General features: G+C 51.3%; 3 protein-coding genes across 3 annotated transcripts; 1 reads left to right on the top strand and 2 right to left on the bottom strand.

The window, feature by feature from the left end:
* Positions 1-1817: 1817 nt before the first annotated feature.
* STEHIDRAFT_58059 (uncharacterized protein) lies at positions 1818-3260 on the bottom strand (the record flags this gene model as incomplete). The annotated part of the gene is made up of 4 exons (XM_007304521.1): positions 1818-2309; positions 2379-2432; positions 2495-2955; positions 3032-3260. The coding sequence occupies 4 exons, from the start codon at positions 3258-3260 to the stop codon at positions 1818-1820; spliced, it is 1236 nt and encodes a 411-aa protein (XP_007304583.1).
* A 774-nt stretch (positions 3261-4034) lies between these two features.
* STEHIDRAFT_122197 (uncharacterized protein) lies at positions 4035-6188 on the top strand. The gene is made up of 16 exons (XM_007305042.1): positions 4035-4171; positions 4225-4267; positions 4328-4397; positions 4452-4538; positions 4601-4621; positions 4687-4739; positions 4798-4880; positions 4940-4950; positions 5028-5204; positions 5261-5308; positions 5362-5386; positions 5447-5460; positions 5531-5549; positions 5615-5624; positions 5685-5747; positions 5821-6188. The coding sequence occupies exons 1-16, from the start codon at positions 4153-4155 to the stop codon at positions 6134-6136; spliced, it is 1059 nt and encodes a 352-aa protein (XP_007305104.1). The 5' UTR covers positions 4035-4152; the 3' UTR covers positions 6137-6188.
* A 79-nt stretch (positions 6189-6267) lies between these two features.
* Positions 6268-9662, bottom strand: STEHIDRAFT_131846 (subtilisin-like protein; the record flags this gene model as incomplete). The annotated part of the gene is made up of 20 exons (XM_007305043.1): positions 6268-6323; positions 6384-6409; positions 6483-6501; positions 6592-6655; positions 6745-6761; positions 6831-6961; positions 7028-7059; positions 7137-7249; positions 7341-7450; positions 7572-7608; positions 7689-7788; positions 7854-7891; positions 7970-8029; positions 8092-8131; positions 8207-8283; positions 8356-8481; positions 8569-8676; positions 8739-9041; positions 9115-9452; positions 9643-9662. The coding sequence occupies 20 exons, from the start codon at positions 9660-9662 to the stop codon at positions 6268-6270; spliced, it is 1815 nt and encodes a 604-aa protein (XP_007305105.1).
* Between the last annotated feature and the right edge of the window lie 929 nt (positions 9663-10591).

Genomic DNA, 10591 nt, shown 5'->3' on the forward strand with positions numbered 1-10591 from the left:
AAGTTGAGTATGGAGTTAGGGGACATGTTAGGGTTTGGGGGTTGGCGGGGAGGGGTGGGGGATGGGGTGGGGGACGGGTTAAAGGAGGAGGACGAGGAGGGGGAGAGGAGGATGGAGATGGAGAGGTGGTGGATGGGGAGAAGGATAGGGATGAGGATGGGGATGGGGAGGTGGAGGTGGAGGTGGAGGATGAAGTCGAGGAAGGGTTGGATGGGGAGAGGATGGTGCGTTCTTTCTTCAACTCTCTTCTGATTTTTACGTTACCGCGGAATACTCATTCTCTGTGCTGGATTCCGTGTCAGATCGTACCAGCCAATATATTCGCAGCGCTCGATTCTATGGGTTATGGCGCCTCCGCCTCGCAATCGAAAGGATATAATTATCGACTCCGGTATGGACGTCGTCGATCGAGGACGCGATCTGGTATATCTCACGACATTGTACGGGGGGATACAAGAGGGAGGCCGGTGACGAAAAAGGAGGCATTCGAGGGCGTGGCGGAGAGGTGGGGATTTGAATTGGGTGAGGATGAAGATCCCGAAGGCAAAAAAGCGGGGGAAGGAGGACAAGATGAAGGTGGGGAGGGCGACGATGAGCGTGAGGAAGAGGACGAGGAGGATGAGGATTTGATAGAAGGCGAACGACCGACCCTTTCATTCTTCAGATCTATACATCCACCTTTCATCCACCTCCCTTCCTCATATTCCTCACACGACCCCGTATCCCTCCCGTATCCCCACCCTCACCCTTCTCCCCACTGCCACTCCCACCACCCCGCAGAAGACGATGAAGACCTAATGCCCAACACGACAGACACCGAAGCCCTAGCCGCCGAACTCGAAGAGGAAGAAGAGATAGAGAGGATGGATGCGCAGATGGGTATGGTGGGGTGGAGAGCGGAGAGGGAGGTGTGGGAGGGGGAGTGGGGGTTGACGTGGGAGGGGGAGGAGAGCGAGAGCGAGGAGGAACGGGAGTCGGTGGTGCAACAGGAGCAGGAGAAGGAGAAGGAGCAAGAGAAGGAGCAGGAGGGGGAGGATGGGGAGTCCGAAACGCGGGAAGACGAAGCGCAACCGATGCAAGGCGAGGAAGATGAAGAGATAGCGTCTATACGAGCTGAAGTGGAAGCGGCCGAGAAGAAGCGAAAGAAGAATAAGCGGGATAGGATGGATGAAGGAGAGTGGGGCGGAGGGGGAGGTGCGAATGTTAATGAGTTTCCGAGAAAGAGGACGAGGCGGGCGTCGAGTGCTCCCGACGTGGAAGATACCACCCACGACGAACCACATCCAGCGCCTTCACCTGCACCACTATCCGCAACGACACCAGCAAAGAAACGAGGCCGTCCAAAGGGCTCGAAGAATAAAGCGCCCGCCGCCCTCGTCAAAGCAGCCGCCTCGCGATTGGCTAAACAGAAGCGCCGTCAGAGCAGACAGAGGAAGAGCGGGGACGAGAGTGAGAGCGAACATAGTGCAGAGGGGGAGAAGGAGAGGGAGAGGGAGAGGGAGGTGGTCATGGGCCGGTTGGCGTATGCGGAGCCGGATGGGGTGAAGGTGAAGAGTGTGGCTTGGATTGAGGATTCGGATGAGTATGATGAGTAGTGTGGGTAGGAATGGGGGGGCAGAAGTTGTGGCGTTCTTGTACGGGTGGCGAGTATATCCTGCCGAGATGTAAGTTCAATTTTGTACGCGACGTGCATCTCACCCTCATCCTGGATTTCCACTGATATATATCCTTAGTTTTATCACGGCTTTTGACCGGCGGTATCACAGTGTTCAATCGTCTTCAATAGCGCAGGGATCACATCAAATATCATGGCTGATCTAGGTCTCGGGTACTCGAGCGTCCTCCGTCTTCTGCTCATATACTGCCAACGCTTCCATCCCATCCGCCTTCCGACAAACCAAACTCAACTTCTTGCCCTTCCCGTGCTCTCTCACCAACTCCTGTATCCTCTTCAACGCCTTGCCAAGCTTCTTCAGACTCGCCTCCGCTCCTCTCCTTTCCTTGACGAACCTTTCGTCCTCATACAGATTCTTCTTGTACACCTCGGTGAAATGACCACGTTGGTGTACGCCGAGATAGAAGTGCGGGCTGGCTGAGAGGTAGAGCTGGATGAATAGCTCTCGCCAGTCCATTGTGCCTATACGCATGGCATTGCGCGTAGTGATCTCGATCATGGAACTCTGGGGCATCTTGGTGCCGCCAGGAATGATGGTAAGAGGTGTTGGTGTCGTGTTGTTTTCGCTTGAACTGGTATGAATGTTGAGGCCTGCTAAAGCGTCTTCGAGGTCCTTCGAATGGTTGTCAACGGGCTCTACCGCTGTACCTGCTGGGTTCCGTCCTCCCTCACCCGTTTCCTTCGTAGCAGATCGCGAGTGCACAGGCAAGCATGCGTCCACTTGGAACCGCACTAAGAGCTTCAGACCACAAAAATCCTGCACGAAGACGCTCGTAAGCCCCGTTCTCCATGCTTCACAACCGAAAAGCACTCGCTCACATATTTAATAATGCGATGATATCCAGTACTCCCCTCGCACCCCTCCGGCCACTGCGTCGTCACCTTCTTGAACTGCAATCCATATGTCTTCTGCCCCTCCGCCTTTGTGTATTCCGGCTGTCCATCCCATCTGTGAATAACCACTGTCTTCTCATTGATCAGCTCCAAATCGAGCCTGAAGTCTCTGAACCCCCCATTCTTGTACTGGTGTGCATAGGGGTTCGGACCGCTCGCCCTGCCGTCTGCCTCGATCCACCGCATGAGCTTTCGGAGTCCGTTACGGTCGGTTATGAAGTCGATGGAAGGCCAGTCGAACGACGTGTCCGTGGTGTTGGCTTGGATGTGATTCACGGCCTGGACGACCGGGACGAGGATGTTGTACATATGAGGTTGGGAGATGCGGTCTTCATCGGGCTCGACTGTGAAAGGCTTTGGAACATCCTTCCATTCTGCCGGAGAACCTACCCAGTACCGAGCGTCAGGATACATCTTCGCGCTGCTGGTTCTGGCGTGCGAATAACCATTGATCCTACGCACCCGGAACGATTATTTTGTCTTCGGTTGGAAGCCAGTTGTACGACGCGACATATTCGACGTTCTTGATATCTGCGCGTGGTGCATGCGGCTCGATGGACGCCAAGGCAGGCAGGGATAAGGCGTCGATTGGGGTGGCGTGCAGGCCTTCCGTGATGTCTATGGCATTTTCTGGTTCTTGATTCTGTCTCGGGGTGCGTCTCGAGTATTTCACGGTCGTGAAGTCCGACATGGTGGAGGGTTGTGTACAAGATGCATGCTGTGCGGCCAAGAAGGTATTGCTCATATGAAGGCCCCAGTTGGTGTGGCGCTATGGACATTCCAGTGGCGTCGTCAGGTCTTCTTGTGGCGCGGCGTGAGTTCATATTGTACGATTCTCCGGAGAGTGAAAGACGTCGGGCACCGTGAACTCGCTTGAACCTTGGTTTAGCAATCACTGGGGCTGGGATACTGCGGTTGCTCATGCGATTGGCCCATGTAGTATCCAGATGGGAACTGGGGCTTGGATGCCGAGATTTGGCCCACGCTTCGCATCAGACGCATCCCGGGTGCATCAGTGCCAAATTTGCCGTTCTTCCCATTCACTCAGTACTCTTGACCATGCCTCTTGTTTTCGGTGATTGCTCCGGTAGGCTCTGGTGACTCGCTCTGCAGCTTGTCTGCAGCACAAGCCGTCATATCTCCAAGCCCCTATGTAGGCCTTAGACTGCCACACCCCCATGAGCATTATCGCGACGACCCTACCAGCTGCGTATTTAGGCTCCTCATAGGGCGCTCCGTACCTCGAGGTGCACTTCTTCCAGGCCAGCCTTCTTGATCTTCGCATGCAGAGAATACCGTATCAGGTTCGATCGCCTCACAAGAGCCCACATAAAGGTATACGCCCCAAGCTTCAGGCACTTGCCAACGGGCAGGAGGGTTTCAGAACCTCATAAAGATCCCCGAATCCCAGGCTTCAAGCGGCCTTCTTCATCTCTGAAATTTCACGGTCGATTTATACCCGGACCTCGTCTGTTACAGTCGTCCACTCCGCTCGTTACCTCTATTGTAATCGTTCCACTATCTCTCCTTCAAACTTGGCCGGGGCTTTGACTTATCCATAGAAAGTGTAGCAAGGCTCCTCCATGCCACCTACTCAACCTGGTGAGCTGGCAGAAGCCTCCATTATCCCGTTCCCAGCTCAGCGCTCTTTCTAGGCCTGTTGATCAACTCACGCCATGCCATCGATGGCTTGTATCTGTGAGTAACGGTCTACGATCCTCCTCCGCAATTGTGTTGACCTATCGATTCTGGGTGGAGGTGGGAGTGGTTCACGACCTTGAATTTCGAGGTCTCCCGCAGGAAAGAAAACTTCAGATGGTCGAATATCGTCAGTCCTCGTTCCGCTGCGAGGTGATTGCTTCTTTACGGGATCGCATCGCAGCTCTATATAGGTTGTAGGGTCGCCATGTTGGGTGTGTGTATGTGCGACTGGGTTGGCTTCAATCTAGAGAGGGAGATCGATTGTCAGGTACTTTTACTTCAACGATCGCTTGGCATTCTCTTACTCAATTGCCCGTTTTCCATGCGTAGACATGGTATCAATTGCAGCTTGTGCGTCTTGTTTTTCTCCTGACGACTATGAGCCCAGATTGAAATTTTTCGGCGTGACGGAGCAGTTTCTCTCGTATTTCGCTTTGGGAAGCGCCTTACGTCTGTTGACGCTCTATGCGTGAGTTTCGCATCATTCAATTCTTGCTTACCCTCTGAAAGCTGAACGTGATTCACAGCATCGCAACATGGGAACGCAACGTTTACGTTACAGGCAGCGTTATTTGGGCGTGGTTGCTTAATACGGCGTTCTGCTTCGTAGGTTAGTCATTGGAACGCCAACTGTCCTGTAGAAGTTCATTCACATGGTTGACTGAGCAGGGTTGTCTGAGGTTCGTTCGACTAGTCACTCTCGGCGTCTATCCAAGATCAATAACAAACTCCGGTGACTACCTTCCCCGATTTTCAGGCGAGCAGCCAATGGAACGCCGAGTCCCAGAGCTGTGTCTTCACAAATACAACTGGACAACGATCAGTGGTCTACGTCGCAGCTATAGTCGACCTATTCGTAATGACAGTCGCCTTAGGAGGAGAATTGCGAAACTCGAGAGGAAAATTACACTCAACCCCGGTATTTTATATCAAAGTGAGCACTAAATATTCGCTTGTTATACTTTTTATCACTGACTTTATCTGCGACAGTGGATGCTTCTAATATCTATCGTACTACTGGTCGAGCTGGCACCCCCGGTAAGAATTTCGTTATTACTAGTTTGTGACGGCGTCTGGAAAGACTCTTCTAGGTCATGATCTCCCTGAATCTGAGTGGTAAGTACCGTTCACCCTATCCATCTATATCCTCCACCTAATGTATTTGTTCGGATCCAGATGAACTAAACGTGGTACAAATCCACTGCCTCCATTCTGAACGAGTGACATACTTTATTTACATTACACTCGGCTTCTCGACAGGTGTTCAATCAGCCACACAGTATGTATGAATCTTTCACTGCCCCTCCTGAAGCCAGTGATCCTAACACATTGTTCTCCGCCCAGTCATACTCATGTTGGTCGTAATACCCCATCAAGGCCACATATACATTCTTATCGTGTACTGTATGTACAGGGTCATCGTCGCAACACGTATACACCGTAGAGCTTCGGATGAGAGAGCTCGACGAGCCTTAACGTACGTCCCTGGGATTTCTTCGTTATACTAAATTTTCGGATGTACCCCCCGTCAACCATTTCTCTTTCACTAGTTCAAGTGACCTGTCGACCTTTCAAGTCGCTCTTCCCAGTTTGTCATCACCTCCAGATGCATCAACACCTCGAACTATACGTACCACGGCCACAGCCGGCGGTATACTCACGCCTGCCCAGCTCACTACGACATCAAGCGGAGCGAACACTTCGCAGTCCGTCACAATCCTTACCCATGCGACTAATGGGTCGCCCAAGCCCAACCAAGAGTCGTTCTCGAGCGTATCCGCATTCCCGGATGATATGGGGCCTGTGTATCCGATGAGGAGGTCAAGCGGGATATTGCATGGTCTGGGCGCTCATTCGCAGCGATGAGTCGGGATGTGGCTCGAATGTCTTATGACGATTCACGAATCCTTATATGCACGGAACGCTTACATTTCGAGATTGTAAAAATTCAACTTTGATACACTCGTACGGAACTAGAGCGAAGCTCTTGTGACACCTCAAGGCAAGGCCAAGAACAACGGTATCAAAGCCGTGAGGTTGGGCGTCCCGACACCTGAAAATGTATCGAATTTATCAATGTAAGCAAACCAGGACGGCGAAAAAAAACCCCCACCTGTGACAGGATCCCAATTTGGGACGCTGAACATTATGTGCCAATCGAAGGTGAGTGTGAATTCCAAATGGGAAGCGCCTAAGAAGAAGGAGAACTTACGCGGAAAAGCCGACGGTCCCTAATAGTAACATACAGAGTCAAAAAACGAGTCAGTCGGAGTCTGACGGATCATGTGCAGGAGAATTTGAATGAGGAAGTGAAGTCTCACCGCATCCTTGGTTGGTCCCATTAGTGATATCATTGAAGGCACCAGCGAAGTCGGTAGAGTATATCTAAGTATTGGTTTCGGAAAATATGATGGTCAACGTTATGTGCGAGGGTCACTCAGTACATCATATGAAGGTGGGTGATGAACACATACGGCAGGATTGATGAAACCTGAGATTATTGGACTACCTAGTCAATACTTATTCCTTTCTCGCTAACTGATAATTGCAGAAAGCTCACCAACAGAGGATTTCCCCGCGGCAATACGTGCGTCGTTGATTAGCGTAATTATGGAAGCTGTGACCGGAGCGGACGCGGAAGTGCCAAAGACGAGCGAGAGCGTCCCATCGACGCCTATCACGTAGTTCGCTCTGCAGAGGAGTAAGGTCAGCGACCTCTCGACCGTCCAGTGAGAAGTATATGGTGTGGAATTTCACCCGTTGGCAGACAAGTCGGGATATCCACGGGCCTACAAAAATATCAGATAACATGCAAGTTTATGTCGTATATCGATCAACGGGGACCAAGAGCGCCTCCAAGCCGCACCTTTCCGCTATTATTGAACTGTGCCGCGGTATAAGGAGGCGGTGTGTCAGTCAAAAACTTCGTGACCGCATCGGACTGGTACGATGGCATTGGGAAGACGTTGCTAAAACCACCTATCGTGGGCACGCACATCGACACAATCGTGGAAGCGAGTCAGCCCGATGAAGACGACAATGTCGGGGTCGGGTGTGGATGTGGACGTACCTCCACTGAAAATGACGGTCTCGCATGCACTCTCTGGATCGTTGACCGTCTTGGTTGGGACAATTTGCGTGGCCCCCACTGCGGTGACGAATGGGCAGACGACCGGGAATCTATTGACCGGCCAAATCAGTCTGTCGTCAGTACACGTCGTCATATAAGGGTAGAGGATATGACGGGGTAGAACAGGGCGCGATGGAAGACATGAGTATGAGCAGGATGGGCGTGGCGTACTGAGGACTGAACCCGATCCCATTCGCAGAAGGTGGGCCTGTATCAGTTGCGCGGTGAGTCTGAATTCTCACTGGCTAGTGACTACTCTGGCTGGCATCCGCAGAAAATAGAGCTGACCACCTGCATTCAAACATCCACTCCTTCCAGCCACTCCTCGGTCTCCAGAGCTGTAAATCACAGTCGTGCCCATCATACCCAGCTTTCCATACTCGGCGCACTGAAAGTGACATGTGTCACGTTAAGTCATACATTTTGTGATAGTGTAAGGTGATAGGGACTGACTTGTCTTTGGACGTAAGCGGGAGTGAAGGTGACTTCGTCTATAGAGTCAGGTATACAGTCCGAATTAGGTTTCTTTCACAGTCGCACGCGAGGTAAGAAGAAAAGATGCAACTCGCCTTGTCCGTAAGAAGTAGAGATGACGTTTGGAGGTGCTACGATCCCGCACGATTCGTTTCCTGATGCCTTGTAATCAGCTAGAACCCTATCAATGCAGACTGGATGCCTGAGAGTAACGAACCTTTGAACCCACCAGGAAGAGGGTCTGGATATATACCGTCCTAAAGGCCAAGCCTCATTGATCTCCACCATACCGGGAATGATAGGAGTTCAGGGCATTGTGTACTGGTACTCACTTCATCAGGGTCATCTCCTCCCTCGAACGTACAAAACGAGCCATCCACTGCATCGAGCCAGTTATCGAACGATCCACCTATGTAGCACCATCTCGTCTATCAGCATCATACTTGGTAGTGGTAAAGAAAGTACGAGAAGGTACACTGACCCTCAACAGTATCGCCAGTCTGCAGCAGCGTCACAGGTTGAGGGTTCGTTAGTCCGATACCATACTCAAGGTCCAGCGAGCTTTCGCCATTGAAGTTGAAGCTTTGGTTTTCCGTCTGCGCAATCCCTATCGGAAACAGAGTAAGTACTCAAGCGACGCTAATCGTGATCAGGACAGGAAGATGGATGAACAGAGAACTGGAGTGATGCCTACCTCCGTCGATGGAGATCAGGGTGGGTCGTTGACCAACCTGAGAGGGTGAGAAATTACTGAAAAAGACATCCAGATCTCCAGCCAGAAAGGCTTGAGGTGTAAGCTCGACTATTATTCAAGTTCGCAATCAGCACCTCGCCACACGGCGTAATCGGGAAGGGTCGTCTCACCTATACCGAAAGAGTTCTTATCGGTAGCAACAGGCGTATAATCTATCGAATAAAGCGCCCTCAAGCAATCTAATGTAATCATCTCGTCGCAATTCGCTACTCCTGCTTGTGGTACAGCCGTAACTTTCTTCCCGTTCGTCTTTGGGCCTGGGTCCATTGCTGGCATGCCTAAGTTGACAAGACTACGTGGGCTGAGACTCGGAGTGGAGGACGTTCGGAGTGGCGCGTGAATGAAGTGTACGGTCGGCTTGATGAGATCTATGTGTTCGCGAACGTGCTCCGGTACAGAGTATGATTCACAACCTATGCATATCAACGAATTACCGTCCGCTTAGCGCACAAGAGTAAGTAGGGAAAAAATGCCCTTGATACGCACTGACTTGCTTGGCACCTGACTCATGCTCAAACACATGATACTCCGCGCCCAACAGTTCCTCAACCTCACCTACAGCCAACCCACTAACCTCGATCCACCCTTTACTCTTCGACACCTTCACCCTTCCCGCCCCGATTCGGTTGTCATCCAACCATCCACGGACAACGTCAATAGTCTCAAGACTCGGAGCAAAGTAATCTTTCACTTTCTCAGGAGACCAGTGTTGACCATATGTCGGAGATACGGGGTGAGAGATGGATAGAAGGAGGTCTTCGAGGCGATGGAGATTGGCTTGTTTGAGACCGATGCGGAGGGGAGATGGAAAGGAGTCGGTGGGACTGAGGCGGCGGTTTAGTGTCCAGTCTGAACCTGGGTTGGCTGCACGGCGTTCGTGGACGACATGGGATGTAGTTTTGGAAGGTGCGGCAAGCGTGGTTACGACACAGAACAAGACCAGAGATGCAAGGAAGATTCGCATTTCGACGAGCAGTACAGGTCGAGGTGTGACCGACAAAGTGCGGAACACACGAAATCAGGCATAAGTACATAGGTTGGCTCAAACGTATTGCGCAAGATGGGACGAGAAGTGAATACGATGTCCTCAAGGTGCCCTGGGTGCAGACACCCATACGGTCGCGGCGATTTGATTGGGCACTCTCTAAAGAGGAAGTTGCCCCTATGATGTTCTCAGAGGTTCAATGCTGAAGATTTATGATAGCAAAATTAGATGTCGGTCACGATGCGACATCAGTGCTTACTGTGAGAATGAGGGACCAGAAAATAGTTGTATGAACGGAATGGATAGTACAGAAACTTGTTTCAAGTTACGTGTCCTAGTCTGAGAAGCAAAGACCGCGTTGCAGAAGATTGTAGTGAATGGGCGTGACGATTGAGCACCCAGTCAAGAGCTGGTCAAGGGAATATTCGAAAGTAGAAAAAGCGTGAGACCGTCGGGCTTGGGAAACTTCCTTCCGACAGCTTCCGATCCTAACAAGGACAAACATACGCCACAGATTTTGTGCAGGGAGCCTGAGGAAGCTCACTCCCACTGCTCACTGCTGCGACCAGCTAGCTTCCTTCCACTATGTTCGGGCGCCGTGTAAATTCTATACGACTAAACACTACATGAAACTGCTTTTGGACTCCCTGTGATCATTGTTGGTGAGTACCACGAACGTCATACGTGTGCCGCGTGCCCACGCGATTTATACTTATGGCATCCTTGTATCAAGCATAGGTCAGATCTTCGCCTTTGGAGGTCGCTTCCAGCGGCTTTCAAAACCAAGGGGGAGGCACCCGTAAAATCAGTTACCGGATCTTACCTTTCACGTTTAAGGCCTTACCCCCCTCCCCCCCTCCCCCCCCCTCAAATATTTAAATGATTTTAAATGATTTATTTAATACCTTTCCCAAAATATAAACGATCAAAATGGAGGGTTATTGTGGCAGTAAATCATTGTTTTTTATCAATGTTGTT

This window comes from Stereum hirsutum (genome assembly GCF_000264905.1).
Source record: "Stereum hirsutum FP-91666 SS1 unplaced genomic scaffold STEHIscaffold_8, whole genome shotgun sequence".
Taxonomy (NCBI): domain Eukaryota; kingdom Fungi; phylum Basidiomycota; class Agaricomycetes; order Russulales; family Stereaceae; genus Stereum; species Stereum hirsutum.

What these genes read in the sequence shown, in the direction of transcription:
- STEHIDRAFT_122197 (XM_007305042.1), top strand. An exon ending in CATGGTATCAATTGCAGCTT is followed by an intron (nt 4,622 to 4,686) that starts GTGCGTCTTGTT and finishes GTGACGGAGCAG; the next exon opens with TTTCTCTCGTATTTCGCTTT. An exon ending in AGAGCTCGACGAGCCTTAAC is followed by an intron (nt 5,748 to 5,820) that starts GTACGTCCCTGG and finishes CTCTTTCACTAG; the next exon opens with TTCAAGTGACCTGTCGACCT.